Below are 17,868 nucleotides of genomic sequence, written 5' to 3'. Positions count from 1 at the left end.
ATTCAATCAAACACAAAACATGACAATACATAAGGTCAAGTGAGTTACTGCACTAAAACAAATCTTTATTAGACAAATGTCTTCACGAATTTCTGAGGTAAAGCTGGTAACTAGGGTTGAGCAATCGGAATTCCGATCCCGATCTTTTTAGGCGGGATCGAGGTCGGAGGTTATTTCCCACAATGCTTTGCTACTGGCCAAGCATTGTGGGAAAAGCTAACAATGTTAGCTAGGTTCCATAAGAATGAATAGATGAAGCCGGCAAACAGCCTGTGCCAACGTCCGGCCGCTTAACCCCCTGCGCCGGCTGCATCCATTCATTCTAATGGGAGACTAGCTAACATCGCTAGTAGCTAACACTTACCTGAATTTTTTTTTTTTTTTTTTTTTTTGGGGGGGGGGGGGATTATGACCAGCCACAATAGTAATGTATAGAATCTCCCATAAAATAGTGATTAAAAAAAGAAGCTTTAGAAAAATATAATAAAAAACTAAAGTAAATAAAAAGTTCTAAATCCCTCCTTTCCCTAGAATACATATAGAAGTAGAAAATGACTGTGAAATACATACACATTAGGTATCCCTGTGTCTGACAGTGCCCGGTCTTCTGAATATAGGGGATCTGCAGTGCTCCTGTTCCATCAGGAAGAGGTTAATAGTAGCACTGCAGATACCCTATATTCAGCCAGGCTGAATTCCAAGTGGGGGAAAAAAAACTCAGTCCTCAAGTTCAGGGAGGGGGCAGACAGACAACCAAAACACCCCCTCCCCTTTCCCGGCACCCAAAAACTCTGACCATTTTAATTTTTGAAATTTTTCAGTAGCTGCTGCATTTCCCCCCTCGGCTTATACTCAAGTCAATAAGTTTTCCCAGTTTTTTTGTGGTAAAATTAGGGGCCTTGGCTTATATTCGGGTCGGCTTATACTCGAGTATATACGGTATATAGTATTATAGACACAGCCCTGTCTTCAGCAGTACCACGTACCTCCATATCTACCTTCCACCATATTTACCCGTGGCACTGATATTTCTCGCTTCATGCCTTTCCACTGAAGAAGGTTATAACTGCCAAAACTACTGGGGCTCTACCAAGTCCTAAACTCGTACATCTCAACACTTCATGTGATACTTGTCCTATTTGATATTGTGTACTAACTTAGGACATGGCCCATGCATTGTTAAACACAATAAATTATTCTTCACTTTGCTAAACAAGGAGTTCTGGGAATTATCTTTATGTATTATGTCTAGACACTTAACACTTCACATTTTGCATTTTTATAAAATATATCTTACTTTACAAAGTAGTATTCAGGATCTACAATGGTTACAAACGTCAAATTAACATCTGGTGTAGATGGATTAATAAATTCTCCCCATTGTAGGAAATGTGGTTTCTGCCTTTACCTCCTAATGTTTACAGAAGCCTATAGCTAAAATCTACATTTCATACATTGTATATGTCTTCTTTTACAAAACTAAACCTCCTATTTGCAGACCGCATATAATTTCATTTCTTCAGATGACTACATGGGCATAGACGTGGCTTGGACCAAAATAGTAAAGATTTGAAGCAGATTTCCCCACTTCAAAGTCACTGACTTAACCACTGGATAATCCCTATAGTCCACTCTGTACGCTCAGCATATTCCCCGACTCTACCAAACTATTGAAGCAAAAAACTAAAATAACAATCCAATGAGTGGCACATGTTCTTCTATAAGATGCTAAGTTTCCATTCCCCACAATGTGGGATTTGGTAGCAGTAAGATTTTCATTGCTGTCAGTGTTTAGAATATATGTGGTAGCACATACCTCCTTGTGGTGAGCAAGAAAAATAACCAAAGTGTGACAGCAATGAAAACTTCATAGTCATTATTATGGGGACTGAGGCCTCTATAGACGAGACACCTTTATATTGAACTTGATGAACAAGTAGTGTGGAAATGGTGTATTATATGTAAGTCACTAAAAGTTGCGAACAACTTCTATAAAGTATTGTGGTCTCTGAGCCTAATAAAATGAATGCAACTCACAATACACACAATATATATTCCCTCCCCATTTTACATTTTTCTTGATCCTGACACAGTCTTGTAGAAATCCTACAGGAAACACAGGCTAACCTTAACCTTGTGCTGACCCTGCTCCATCTTAGACTGGTGGCTGGCTAGAGAGGCAGGACTTAGGTAGGGTTCACACTATCGCTGGATTCTGATCAGAAGGTGTCCGTTTAAAAAACAAAACAGACACCTATCATAATGGACACAACCAGACAGAAGTCCGTTGCCCATAGACTTCCATGTTAAAAAAATAATGGACACTTGCTGACCGTTTTTTCAAACAGACAGAAAAGTCCTGCATGGTGAAAAAAAAACAGACATGGGTGTAAACAGACAAGATAAAATCCCATTGAAATGAATGGAAATTTCAGATGGACCAGCCAGTGTCCGTTGCTAAAATCTTGTACAGACAATAGCCATGGACCCTGCTGACGGAATCCAACGGTAGTGTGAACGCCCCTTACCTATCTTTTTTCATCCGAATGCTGACAGGCTAAGCTCTGGGACAAACAAAAAATATTTTTTTTCTTCATACATTGCTTAAATTGTCATATGAGACAATTAATTTCTGTAATCAGTGTCAGCACCGATTGCAGCTGTTAGCGGTTGGTCCTGACTGTATTATACAACCGCCACCTGCCGTGTAAGGAGAGCGCTCAGGCATTTTGGCAAATGTCTACTGCTTTGATCACTTTTTATTCAGAGGAAAAGAGCAAAAAATTTATTGGTTTTTCTTGCTATGGTGTTCAACGTTTGGGAAAAATATTTTCATAGGTTTGTAGACTGGGCATTTTCTGACACAAGAATACCCAATGCAAACGGGTTTCACTGTATTTAAGTACTTTCATGTGAGTTATAGGGAAAGGTGATCTGAATTTTTAATTATATATATTTTTACTCTGATCACTAATATTGTGCATTGCAATCCTAATGCATTGCAAAATATAGGCAATTTCAGCATAAGGCAGCCTGCAATAGAAGTAAATGACAGACAAGTTACACCAACAGGACGCCAGCACAATATCTCGTTCCATATGCCTATGATTCCCAGCAAAATGGCAGCGCCCAGGCAGACACTGATCGCGGGCATTAGCACCTGGTCTCTGCTACATAATACAGCAGAGACCTGGCAGCTGCTCAGCTCCTGAGCGGCCGCCATATTTAAATACATGACCTCCGCCATACTACCGTATTACAGCGGATGTTGGGAAGAAGATGAAGGGAATCTGCCAGGTCTAAAATGCCTCCTAACCAATAATAGTATCATGTATGGAACTTTCGTTGGAGCAGAAACATACTTTTGCAGCCACATACCAATAAAGTAATGCAGAGATGATCATCTTTTTATTAATATAAGTGCAATGAGCGTGGGCAGGATTTGTCAACAGCCAGTCATAAGTGTCCTGTAAAATTGCTGTCAAATGTCACCCCTTTAATTGTAACTAACAATTTCAGCCTCTGCCTATGTCCCAGCTGTCTGTAGTTACACCTAGTAAATCAGGCCTACCCCAACTGCACTTGCAGGCTGATTAATATGTTCATAAAAAATTATAATCTCTGCATTGCTTCATTAGTTTGTGGCCACAAATGTATGTCTCTGCTTGTATTAAAGGTTCCTACACAGTACTATTATTGGTTTGGAAGGTAGTTTGGATTTGGCAGACTCCCTTTAACTTTACAGAACCATTTTTAAATGACCGCTGCATCAAATCACTGTGAGTCCGATGGTGCTATGGAGTCCCATAACTGTGCTGTTACCATATGCAGAATTCATGGGGTAGACCCTGAAGGAAAGTACTACTGCCTCTTAACCCCTTAAGGACACAGGGTACTTTGTATGTTAAAGGAGTTTTCCCAACTCACCAACTAGCAGGCTGTGTTCTCTCGCTTCCTGGTTTTCTCGGTATATTGGTGGGCGGGGTTTCACTTGCTGTCTCCCAGACAAAGCCAGCTCTGCTATCTCTCTTCATAGCAGTACATGTTTGGAGTCAGTTAGGAGGGATGGTTGTAAATAAATTAGCACAGTATCACTGGAAGATGGACAATATGAAGCTGATGTAGCAGAGCTGGATTTGATAGGTGATGAGAATCCCAAATTTACATTCTACAGGACCAAGAGTCAGCTTGCAATAAACTCAGTTTTAGTTCCGTCTTTACATACAGAAGTAACAGTCTCCCTGTCTCAGCCCTTATCAGCAAAATTCAATTAGCAGACTGATAACTGGAAGAGGGAGATAAACAGCTCAGAAATACAAGCTCTGGAGCACTCAGCTCCCCCCCCCCTCCTGAGAGCAGGGAGCTACATTGCTTGTCCTGGGCGGAGAGATAAGATCATCCCCAGGTCATGGTTATGGAAACGCAGTGTAAACAAGGAAGTGAATAATCTCAAATAGTGGCCAAACAAAGCAGTTTTGCTGAAGCAATGTATTTAGGTCTTAAATCCACATAAACTAGCAGTATAGATAGGATCCTTGTGATGGGACAACCCCTTTAATGTTTTGTGACATTTTTCATATTTTCCTTTCCCGTTTTCCAAAGTTCCTAACTTTTTTATTTTATTTTTCTGTCTACACAGCTATGTGAGGGTTTATTCTTTGCGTATGAGATGTACTTTCTTTTGCCACCATTTTGGGGTCCACATGTTTTCATTAGCTTTTATTTATTTTTTGGGAGTCCATGTGAAATAACACTCAATTCTATCATAAATTTTTGCATTTTGCTTTTACGGTGTTCAATCTGCATTAAGAATGAAATGGCAGCTTTGTCCATCGAGTCAGTACGATTACAGCAATACCATATTTATACTGGTTTTTATTACGCTTTACTGCTTTTACAAAGAAAACATTTTTTTTTTTTTTTTTAAACAAACTATTTTCCTAGGGTCACCGTATTCTGACACCTATAACTTTTTTTTACTGTATCATTGACGGAGATGTTAGAGTTCTTTTTTTGCGGGACAAGTTGTACTTCCTTTCCTCAGTAAGAGCATTAAAGATGAATCGTGGTTGGGTTTTCCAGCATGAAAATAAAACACACTGCCAGGGCAACTAAGGAGTGGCTCCGTAAACTGAACCCAAATGAAAATCTTTGGAGGGAGCTGAAACTCAATGTAGCCCAGGGATGGCCCCAATACCTGAAAGATCTGTATGTTGGAGTGGGTCAAAATCCCTGCTGCAGTGTGTGCAAATTTGGGTAAGAACTACAGGAAACATCTGATCACTGTAATTGCAAACCAAGGTTTCTGCACCAAATATTAAGTTCTGTTTATGTATTGTATCAAATACTTATTTCAAGAAATAAAATGCTAATTAATTATTTAGAAATCATATAATGTGGTTTTCTGGATTTTTTTTTTTTATTTCGTCTCTCATAGTTGAAGTATACTTACAATAAAAATTTACAGACCTCTCCATTCTTTGTAGGTGGGAAAACTTCGCCAGTGAGTCTTATTTTCCCCACTGTGCCGCTTATCCACAGCACAGGGTAGTAAGATATTGAAGTATGCAATTCATCCCATCCCACCTAGCACCCCTACTGATCAGCTACAGTGCTGTTACTACACGGTGCACTGAGCTGAAAGCAGACTGCTATGTCCAATGTGTAGAGGCAGTGCAAAGATTACTACAGCTCAGCTCCAGCTCAAACGAATATATGGTTTGTTTTTTTTTGTCCGTGCTCTATGACCGTAGCAGAAATATTATTAAAACTGAGCCATTTTGCCAACAAGAGATGCCGCTTTTTGTCCTTTTACCTGTAAACAGCGTTTAGTGCCCACATCTGCCCAGCACACTCCTGGACAGTATATTGCTATGAGGGGATTGTAGAGCAGAAGGACTCATTTAAAAGATATTAGCTCAATATGAAACATATTACGCACATCACTTTAGGACAAACTTCAAATCTGTCAGGCACCTACATAAACTCTTCATATAGACTTAAAGCTTCCAGAAAAATAGTCTCTATAGAATGAATGGAAACCTTCAGGCAGATGGGATTTATTAACACATTTAGGACTGGAGAAACATCTAAATGCAGGGATCTTATGATAAAACAATAGAGAGTGCTGTGTGGGCAGGAATTGACGATACACTGAATGCATCTGCTTGGAACCAGGAGCAGCTAGTTAAAAATGTTACCATGTAAGGCTAGGTTCACATCTGCATCAGAGTCTACTCTTAGGAGACCCCGTCACAGATTCTGCCAAGAATCAGCGGAGAGAAAAGTCCTGCATTGAGGACACCCGACTATAGGCTATGGGGTCCGTAGGTGTCCGCTGTTCTAGCAGACTGACTCTGCTGGAGAGTCCAATGCAAGTGTGAACTTAGCCTTAACCCTTTAAAGGCTGCCAATGACATATTTCTGCAGCAGGACTTTACTCTAATGCATATGTCTTTTTACAGTGCTGTATCAGATGCCCGGTATTGTTTCATGATGGGTATAGTGAGCACTTAGCTGTGTAATAATAGCGGGACTTCAGCTAGGATTAGGAAAACCTACAAACCTGACCATTTATTCTTTTGGTTTGACAGAAAAACTAACACAAGCTGTCTACCCCCTAAAGCGATCTTTGGTTCTGAAGGGTTCCCATGGCAGCCTGTGGCCTAAAAATGGTGGAATTGCTGTCCCTCTTCCAATTTGTTTAAAAAAAAAAAAAAAGTATATATTTTTTCCATATGTGAATATATCTTTGTACCGTATTAGTTAGTAACGGGTGACAAATCCAAATTTTCATGATTATTTAGGTCTCTACATCAGATATAACATTATCCAAGATGGACAGTGTCAGAGATCAGAATCATGTCCCCTTGTCTGGGACTACCTATCTGACATTACAGGGCCTAAGCAGCTTATCAGGCACCAAAACTAACAGCACTGCTCATTCAGGAATGTTGGGGAGCTAGCGGCAAAATTCCAACTTTACCAAAATCAATGGCCCAACAAAGGATACGACTACTACTAAAGAATGCAATGAACTGGAGTTGGTGAAAGGTTCTCTTTAACCCCTTTCCTCCAGTTCTGGATGAATCCTGCTAGGGGTTTGAGCAAAGCGCATTACAGCAGGATGTGTCCAGAGAGACTGCAGAGACAGCAGAGCAATACCAAGATCATGCCTGAAGCTCACCTAGATCTTGAGAGATCACTGGTTAAAGCAGTGATGCAAATATTTACACTTTCACTTTAACCAGTGTGAGGGAAAACACGTGAAGTTGACAGTATACAAGGAGGGGGAGAAGGATTGTATTTTTATCCTGTCCATGTCACAGCAGATAACCCCAGGGTAGGGGGTACCATGAACTTTTGTATTTGATATCACCACCCCATTATCTATGGTATAAAAAAATAAAATTATACATTTAACCCTTTATGTGCTGCAGTCAGTGCTTACCACAGCAGCCCGTAAGTCGTTTTATAGACAAAGTAAAAATGGAGATTTTTTCCATGTTAATGGAAAAAAACAACACACAACTGCTATCACCACATCCGTAACAACCTCTAAAATATAATTAGTATGTTATTTATTCTACTTGATAAACTCGGTAAACCTTTAAATTCAGATGCCGGAACTGAGGTTTTCTGATCATCTCACCTCGCAAAAAAAGAAAGCAATAAAAACTGATCAAAAAGTCCTATGCATCCACAAAATAAAAGGTACCATAAAGCTACATTAAAATAAAATGTAAAACTTTATAAAAGCTGGAATGTGGAAATGGATAAAATGTTACTGGTTTAAGGCTAAAATGTGTTAGATCACTAAAGGGTTAAAATGTACATAAGGCACCGGGTTACAGTATGTGACAGCAGTATTAACTTGAGCCATAAATTCTAAATCTGCCATAAAGAAAAAGTTCTATTTTTGGGAGAGTTTTTGCAATTTTATTGTGGCGTTAAGAAATGTTGGATGTTTTTTGGTTATTTTTCAAGAGCGTGAGAGAACATGAATAGGCCTTAGCAAGGGAGAGGAAGGACATATAATCACATAAGTCACCTATCTACTATTGTCCTATGTACATGAAAAAGTTTGTACTAAAGTTACTTACCTCTTCTTTTGAGGTGTCAGAGTCCAGCCTGAGTGTCAGGTACATAACTATGTGAGGCATGTCTTGCAAGATTTTTTGGTGGTTGGCATGTTCTTCACCCCAGATCAGCTTTGTCATGTTGCTCATGGGTGGCTGCGGCATATAAGTCACATTTTGAGATGGAATTTGAGCATCAAACACAGTTGTTTCAAATGTAAGCTTCACCTGTCAAGAAAAAAGTAATCATTATTAAGTGTGGAAATATTAGATCACATATGCATAGGTAGGAAATCTGTTATTTATGATTTAGATGAAGCATTCAGAGCTTTAAGTAAGACAATGAAAACTATCTACAGGAAAACATAGGTTACATATACACTCACCGGCCACTTTATTAGGTACACCTGTCCAACTGCTCGTTAACACTTAATTTCTAATCAACCAATCACATGGCGGCAACTCAGTGCATTTAGGCATGTAGACATGGTCAAGACAATCTCCTGCAGTTCAAACCGAGCATCAGTATGGGGAAGAAAGGTGATTTGAGTGCCTTTGAACGTGGCATGGTTGTTGGTGCCAGAAGGGCTGGTCTGAGTATTTCAGAAACTGCTGATCTACTGGGATTTTCACGCACAACCATCTCTAGGGTTTACAGAGAATGGTCCGAAAAAGAAAAAACATCCAGTGAGCGGCAGTTCTGTGGGCGGAAATGCGTTGTTGATGCCAGAGGTCAGAGGAGAACGGCCAGACTGGTTCGAGCTGATAGAAAGGCAACAGTGACTCAAATAGCCACCCGTTACAACCAAGGTAGCCAGAAGAGCATCTCTGAACGCACAGTACGTCGAACTTTGAGGCAGATGGGCTACAGCAGCAGAAGACCACACCGGGTGCCACTCCTTTCAGCTAAGAACAGGAAACTGAGGCTACAATTTGCACAAGCTCATCGAAATTGGACAATTGAAGATTGGAAAAACGTTGCCTGGTCTGATGAGTCTCGATTTCTGCTGCGACATTCGGATGGTAGGGTCAGAATTTGGTGTCAACAACATGAAAGCATGGATCCATCCTGCCTTGTATCAACGGTTCAGGCTGGTGGTGGTGGTGTCATGGTGTGGGGAATATTTTCTTGGCACTCTTTGGGCCCCTTGGTACCAATTGAGCATCGTTGCAACGCCAAAGCCTACCTGAGTATTGTTGCTGACCATGTCCATCCCTTTATGACCACAATGTACCCAACATCTGATGGCTACTTTCAGCAGGATAATGCGCCATGTCATAAAGCTGGAATCATCTCAGACTGGTTTCTTAAACATGACAATGAGTTCACTGTACTCCAATGGCCTCCACAGTCACCAGATCTCAATCCAATAGAGCATCTTTGGGATGTGGTGGAACGGGAGATTCGCATCATGGATGTGCAGCCGACAAATCTGCGGCAACTGTGTGATGCCATCATGTCAATATGGACCAAAATCTCTGAGGAATGCTTCCAGCACCTTGTTGAATCTATGCCACGAAGAATTGAGGCAGTTCTGAAGGCAAAAGGGGGTCCAACCCGTTACTAGCATGGTGTACCTAATAAAGTGGCCGGTGAGTGTATATGTCAGCCAGCAGCATATGTTCTAAGACTCAGTACATATCACATATATAGAATATAATAATAGTGCTTCTCAAGCTGCAGTACTTATACTCCAGGGGGTATGCGGCCCACAGCTGAGGACATTGACCCCCTTGCTCAGTAAGGAAGAATATCTGCACACAGCTATGGTTACCATCCGCAAAATGAGAGCTTCCATCAATAAACCAAAGCACAAATTTGGGTTACATGTTGTCCCAGGAAGAGAGTGGCGAGCTTGGCTTATTACTTACCTCACTGCTTCCCAAGTGCTGACATCACAAGAGACTCTAGAGCAAAGAGGAGGCATGGAGGAGACTGGCGAGTATTTAGTGCAGCTGACCGCTCCATAGACATTACTGTGTGTGAGAGTACTAAGAGGGCCATTACATAGTGTGAGAGCCTTAAGAGAGCACTACCATGTGGGGGAACTCTGCGGGGGCAATAAGAGGGCATTATACTGTGGGGGACACTTAAAGGGTTTTTTTTTGGGAAAAAAAATCTTTTTTTTTTTTTTTAAAGGTCTGATAGTTCTATTAATGGGTTAAATGTACACCCATATACTTTTAGCAGTGTTTTGAGTGATTTCTGAGTTTTTGTGGGAGCGTTTAAGATTAATAGGGGTGCCCAAACTTTTTCATAGGACTGTGTGTGTGTGTATATATATATATATATATATTTTTTTTTTAATAAAGGTAAATTAGAAGTAAGGTGGGGGATGGGGGTTAGTTCATAGTTTGTCCCAGACAACGCCTTTAAGGTACATCATTCATTCTTGCTGACTCTTCCAGAATGTTCAGGAGAGTCCCAAAAACATGTGACCTCTTGCAGTCCAGTAAGAATGGCAAAAACTTCTGGGCCTAGCAGAATGCTCCTGCCTCCATTGAGTTCTCGCTCATTTTATATGTAACCTGGACACATGATGTGCCAGTGAAGTCTTGAAAAAGGAGTATGACTGGAACTTTACATGTCTGCATCACAATATCAGGTATGAAACGCACTAAAAAAAAGAAGACTGAGTTCATCATATGGGTGTGTGGTCACTTTGAAAATGTGTATTCCCCTCTTCACATGAAAATAGGGCGCACTACACAATGGACCTGATATGACAGGTCCCATGCCCACCAATACCACCTTCCTCCACAGGCAACTTTATCTTATAACAGGGTTAGAGTGAGGTGTTCCCGTCACTTTGATGGGAAGAACAGTGCTGCATGCTATTTTTCCCCATCAAATCTGACATAACTGCTGACGGAGGCTCTAAACAAAGCCTTATTTTGTTAAACTTTATAACTAATCGCCAGTTTGGGGGTACTTGGTTGCAGCTTTTTTTCACTAGGGAGTATTTACTTGAAAAGGTTCAGAAACATTCATCTATACCTACAACACTATTTTAGAGACAGGGTCTACGGAAACTATACATATTATGAAAAAGGTATTGTATTGACCCCACATCAGCGTCCCCCCTACTTCCTCTCTAACTGCACGTGAAATCTCACACAGGTAGTTACGGACACCTCTGCCCGAATTCCTAGCGACTTCTTGTGTGTGCCAATGCGTGCGTCTAGTCCCAAGCTCCATGACTAGCAAGCGGAAGTGTCCACCCACCTTGACTGGTTGAGGTACATTTGTATACTCCAAACTGGTTTTTAAAAGTAAAAACTCTGGATTTTGCGATCAGAAAGCTGACTTAGGGACACGATTGGAAAGTGCAGAACATGATGCAGTAGCTGCTGGGCTGGTTTGGGGGTCAAAAACAGACTTGACAGGTTTCCTTTAAAGAATATTCCTGTTGGAAAAGAAATGTATAACTGAAAAGTCAGGACATTTTACCTGCATGGGCCCCGGAATACATGACAGCACCCTCTCTATATTTTCTGTGTTCACTTCCACATCATTAACCGCAACAAGAGCATCCCCTGTAAATGTAAGAATAACAATGCAATTTTATGGCATAAGATATAGACCAGGGAAAGGATGATTGCACAATATATCAGAAGATTGTGACTGTGCAGGCAGGAGACTGCTCCAACACTGCAGAAGGCCGATGTAGGGATATCAATACCTGGAGGGCCTACTCAATGTCCACCAGGAAACAGCTGCCACACATGGAACAACCACCTTGCCTGCTGGTTAGTGGGATTTCTGGCTCAAAGGGATCTCAGTGAAAATGGCTCTTTGTGCATGCAGACACCATAAGGTCTAAGTGCAAGTGCAGAGAGGTAATATGAGACTGACTTCTGGTCTGGCAGAACTGACCCATCCATGTATTACATGGCAAGTAATCCATTTCAATGACCTGGGTGTGATACTAAAGTAAAACCCCATTGATAACACCTGATTGCCGAGGGCTTCTGGTTGGATATGAATCAACCAGCTGATGGCCGGGACGCTGCAAACTGAAAAGGTGTCGTCATGGTGAGACAACCCTTGGAAAGGAATTTCTATTGTGTGGCTGCAGGATGGGAGCAGCAGTGTAAGGAAGGATTGGCAGCAGTAAGCCACAAGCAGACAAGGACACTATTTTATTTATTTTTTGATACCTAGTTATGTATGTAAAATCTATCTATCTATCTATCTATCTATCTATCTATCTATCTATCTATCTCTCTATCTATCTCTCTTACTGCTATTACCAATAGAAATCAAATGTCCTATTCACAGATCATCTCTCTACAAAATAGAAAACCTTAAAGACGTATTATTTGCCTACTGATGTGTAAAATTAAGGTCAACACAAATTGTGTTACCCCTTTTAAAAAAAAACTGAACCCCGTGAATATTTTGTATACCTATTTAATCTAGATGGGTTACAGTGCTCAGCAGGCTTAGTTCGCATTGGGTTTACAAGACGTGTTTTTATAGTAGTAATGATCAGCACTTTACTATGCATCTCTCCTATATGCAAAGAACCAGTGAACAAGTAAGGCTAGTAAGACTCACATTACCGAATGTGCACCGGATATACTGGCTTGAACATCATGCCAGGAAGGGACTCCTAGCTTTATAGTTATCTTTGATGCTACACCTCCCAGCCTCCCAGTGACATACTGTACCATAGTAATTATAATATAGGACAGTTTGTCAGTATGTAGTATGAGACATTAATAATATTTTGTGATATACTTTATTAACAAATATTGGCTCCTTTCTGTGAAATCCTACCTCTCTTTATTCTTTCCCTTGCTTCTATGCTGAGAGCTGTTCCTGCCTCTCACTAAGTAACGGTGTATGGAGTACAGGCTGTGTAGAGAAAATGAGGAGAGCGTCAAACCGTTATATCTCAGGAGTTATAAAATGTACAAACTTGCTTTTAGGGTCAAATGAAAGAAGAGATTCTCAGTGCTATCTATATTATTTCCAGGGATATGACAACACAGTGAAGATTAGGATATTTATATCACATATATTGTGCAGCTTTCATATACCATAAGTAAGTTTGTATGTTTCATAATTGCAGAGGTATAACTGTATGAAGTGACCCTACCCACATTTTCTCTACATTTTACACAGCCTGAACTCCATACACAGTAACATTCAGTGAGAGGCAGAATATACAGAAGTCACAGAAAGAATAAAGAGATGTGCTGTGTGATGTTCATTTTTTTTTAACAGACCTCATACGGCAACATTCAGTTCAATGTCTGAGACATCTATAACTAACCCTACAACAAGATAAACAGGATAGTGTTCCCAACCACCATATTCGATTTATTCAAGTGTCTCTATACCTTTAGGCCACACTGTATATTTATACAATCTACCCCAAACGCTATGGTTGTGTTTAGGGAACTAGAAAAAAAAAAAAAACAACATACTAAAACATCTTACAAATCAGCACAAAATGTCCTATTGTGACAACATGTAAAACCTTTATAGGTGAAAAACCATTAAAGAGGACCTTTCACCATATCCGGGCACAGACAGTTCTATATACTGCCAGAAAGCTGACAGTGCGCTGAATTCAGCGCACTGTCGGCTTTCCCGATCTGTGCCCGGTGTGAAGAGCTTACGGCCCGGTACCGTAGCTCTTCTATGGTCAGAAGGGCGTTTCTGACCATTAGCCAGAGACGTCCTTCTGCCTCGCGGTGCCAATCGCGCTGTGCTGTGGAGCCGGGAGGAACGCCCCCTCCCTCCCTGATAATGCTAGTCTACGGACAAGCTGTGTGAGCAGAGGGAGGGGGCGTTCCTCCCCGCTCCACAGCACAGCGCGATTGGCGCCGCGAGGCAGAAGGACGTCTCTGGCTAATGGTCAGAAACGCCCTTCTGACTGTAAAGCGCTACGGTACCGGGACCGATAGCACTTTACACCGGGGACGGATCGGGAAAGCCGACAGTGCGCTGAATTCAGCGCACTGTCAGCTTTCTGGCAGTATATAACACTGCCTGTGCCCGGATATGGTGAAAGGTCCTCTTTAAGCACTCCTGTAAAAGATATGACATGTATTTTAGAATAAATGTCCTCTTACCAATAAGGATTTGGCCACAACGTATAGATGGACTATTTGGAATAAAACCATGGACGACAAGCTTCTCAGGGTTAGTCCACCGGTGTGCTGTGTCATGTGCTCCTTGCTTTTCCAGTCTCTTGCTGTTCTTTGAAGACTGATGAATGATCCCTAAGAGTTTCTGGAGTAGGCAGAGCTTCTCATGTGGCCCACTGTCAAGTAACCGGTTTGGATTCACATAAAGGCAAATATCCTTGTATTGCTGATGAACAAGCATTCCAGTTTTGTGGCTGGGCTGGTGTTTAAGGATGGAAGTAGGCCCTGCTGGTCCACTTAGTCTAGAAGACCTTTTCTTGCCCATGTGCTTGTTCCTCAAAAGTTTTGCAAGCTTTTTGAAACGTGGTTCATTTTTATTTTTCTTCGTATTTTCTGCAATAACTTCAGCTACATTTTCACAAAATCTGACATGGTTTACACCTGGATTCAGAGGTAGAATTGCCTCTTCTTCTCCTTCACTCAACTCAAGATAAAACAGTTCTCCATTACGCTCTACACTCTCCAACCACTCCGGCTCCAAGTCACTACAAAAAGATTCAACAAATAAAAACATTAAAGTCTGAAATTAAACTAAAGCAAAATTGCACAACTATGAGTCAGCACTAAAGTCCAATGGGAAGGGTGATAGGGGAAGAGTTGTAGTATTTGGAGAGCTGCTATGCCTAGTAAAGGAAGGCAAGCTTGATGTGTCTACTGGTCAGTCAGTAGGACCGGTACTGGATATTGGAGAAGCTGTAACCATTGGGTTCTTGACTCAAATCACTAGGAGTGACACAGTTTTTATTGCCAGAGAAGAAGACATGTGGCCGTCTAATGTGAATACTGCCCAGAACATGGACTGTTGCCCAATTTGCATAGATCATCCTTGTTCTGGATAAAACAATTTGAACCCACTGAAGTATGATATCCTATGGTATCTGTAAGTAATAAGATGGGGCCTCCATGGTTCAGTGTTACAGTAGGTTTTATGTGGGAATGGACCAGACAGGTTAATCTCCAAACCCTACTACACCAATGAGACTTCGTGCTTTATAGCCATGTAGCCCTGAATTTGGTTATACACTTCAGTATATGGCTCGCTGTGCAAAATTAGTTTTTGAGTCAGTCTCAAAATCCTGAAAGACTGATTTTTAACGGTTCATTTTAAAATAGATTAATTTCAATGTATTGTAAAAACCATCTGTAGTCGTCCATGTGTACTGTTTCCATCTGGTATCCACTCTCTTGGGCAGAAAAAAAAAAAGTCAGACTTGTATGACTTTTCTTCCTACAAAAAATAAGGATACCAGATGGACCACAAAAAAATAATCAGTATTTTTTTTTAAAAAAAACCATTGAGGTCAATGGAAGATGGACACAACAGGATTACAAACGGATAGTAATCGGTTTGTCTTCGTTTTGTAATCCGCTTTTCCCTCTGCGCATGCTCAGAATGAGGAAGGGGGAAACAAAGAAACAAACAATGAACTGATTTGTCAAAAACAGACACACATTTACAATCATTGAGTAATTGGTCTAAAAAGACGGATTCGGGTATCCGCTGTGTAACCATTTGGAATCCATTTTTGTACCACCAATCCAATTTTTTTTTTTTTTTTTGGGGGGGGGAGGGGTATTTTTTTTAAAGAGGTTGGCAGCAAACAGATACCAGGCACAAGTGTGAAACTACCATCAACCATTAGAATTTGCCCTTTTCAAAGTTACTCTGATCCTTATGCTTACATCATATTTTGGCTTTGAAGCAGGTCATGGAGAATGCCAGTTCTTCGGCACTACCAATACAGTATACTACAATAAAATGTTACTTGCTAAGAGCCTAGTCACACTGCTACAAATACCAATATACATCAAGCTAATGGATTTTAATGTTCATAAATTCACCACTGTTGAATTTCATGATATCTTTGTACAATGATCTGAACCTCTGCCGCTCACCACCTCCACACACTAACTTCTCAGATAGTGGAAGAATTCTACCACAAGAAACCGCGAGTTACTTTTTTCTTAAATAAACCATGGGAATGAAAACCAGATGCCCCCTTCTAAGACAGAAACAGCTCATATAAGCATTTTAGTATTCAGCCACAGCTAAAGCAGCATTTACACAGCACAGCCTCATTCATTTGTGGCTTTCAGATGGGAGACTGAATAAACAAGCATATCCACAAGGGCTGGGCTATTCTTTAGAAATGTTCAACATGAATGACATCTTTCTAATTCCGCTGCTGCTTTCTCCTTTACAATCATTGGACAGGACCTTACTTTGTCTGCCTTGGGGCACAAAGACCAACTATTTTAAGGGTTTTGTTCTGCTAAGCTTCTCCAGTTAGAACCTTTTTCAGCACCAATTGCTTAAAACCTTGAAAAAATGCTTTGATATTCCAAAAAAAATCTTAATGCACAGAACAAAAGATGGAACTTTCACTATAAAGTTTTCCTTAGTTTACTACTTACAGTAGTATATACACAGGACATTTTGGAGTAGATATTGAGCTGAAGATCGCGCAGGAGCTTTTAACACGTTTAGAATTATTTTAGTATTTTTTTGTGGCAGTTTTTGTTTTGGGGACATGGTCTTAATTATAGTGCAAGCAGCATAGTCCTACCTAAAATACTAAATCTACAATGGATTGGAGCATGGATTCTCAAATTTCTATTCAAAAGAAAATCCTTAAAAGGGTTGTCAGGAATAAATTAATATTGGTAATCTAAGATAAATACCCTCCACCCCAGCAACCTTCTTAATTACTTTATGTACCAAAAATCTATATTTAGGCACATTTTCCTATGACGTTCCATTTCCAGAAGGGGGGAAATGGCATGATAGCTATACTAACCCAACCCCTCTACCCCATCATACTTACCTGTCTTCCGGGCCAGACCCTCTGTGCACTCCGGCTCTATTGCGCAGGCATGGGTGTGATGTCCCGTTCCCAGAAGGTCTGGACGGGAACACAGGCAAGTATAATGGGGTGGGGGTTAGGAAGAGTTAGTAGTGGGCAGGCTAGCTAGCGAAACAGGGAGGGTGTGTCAGTGAGAATTAAAGGAGTAGGGAGTGAGAACGGAGGGGAAAAGTGTGGGAGAGGGAGGTGGTGTGAATCAGCTCTGAGTGGCCCAAGGTATCATGATAGTTGTAAGAAAACACAGACCAGATGCCCCTGTAAACAAATGCAGAAGATGCCAGGAACTCACAGAGAAAAACAGAAATCACTCAAAGCACTGCTAACCCATTAATAGCACTAACAGAACTTTTTTGAAAATTTTTCCTAGAAAACCCTTTTAACCCTTTCACTGTCAGGGGGTCTACGAACATTTTGCACCTCCTGTAGCCAGAACAATGTTCACAGTTTTAAGATAAACAAAGAAAACAAAAATTGCAACATTAAAAAAATATATATATCAAACTAACTCCCCATACCTATATATTTTCTTAAAAGTAGACACCTGCAGCATTGTCAAAATGCCACTTGGTTTTGTATACGAACAGGCACCTTCATGCAATTTTAATTTAAAGTATGTTTAATTACAAAAAAATGCAAATAAATTTATATTAGTTGATAAAAGTGGAAACCACTTTGCACATATCTTCATAAAATCACCAGAACTGGAAGGAACAAAAAGCTGAAGCTAAAAATGTTTTTTATAACTCATGGTTATAAAATGTAGG

General features: G+C 40.6%; 1 protein-coding gene across 3 annotated transcripts in view; it reads right to left on the bottom strand.

Moving 5' to 3' along the window:
• INTU (inturned planar cell polarity protein) overlaps nucleotides 1-17,868 on the bottom strand; it is a 61,140-nt gene that overhangs the window by 14,420 nt on the left and 28,852 nt on the right. For all 3 annotated transcript variants that reach the window (XM_075287358.1, XM_075287342.1, XM_075287350.1), the window contains exons 2-4: nucleotides 14,166-14,725; nucleotides 11,530-11,615; nucleotides 8,103-8,306 (exon numbers count right to left, since the gene is read on the bottom strand). In XM_075287358.1, coding sequence (XP_075143459.1) covers nucleotides 8,103-8,306; nucleotides 11,530-11,615; nucleotides 14,166-14,725 — 850 coding nt within the window. The remainder of the gene's footprint in view (nucleotides 1-8,102; nucleotides 8,307-11,529; nucleotides 11,616-14,165; nucleotides 14,726-17,868) is intronic.

Source organism: Leptodactylus fuscus, chromosome 1 (genome assembly GCF_031893055.1).
Source record: "Leptodactylus fuscus isolate aLepFus1 chromosome 1, aLepFus1.hap2, whole genome shotgun sequence".
Taxonomy (NCBI): Eukaryota; Metazoa; Chordata; class Amphibia; order Anura; family Leptodactylidae; genus Leptodactylus; species Leptodactylus fuscus.
The sequence above is the reverse complement of the archived record's forward strand: the minus strand, read 5'-3'. Positions and strand labels throughout refer to the sequence as shown.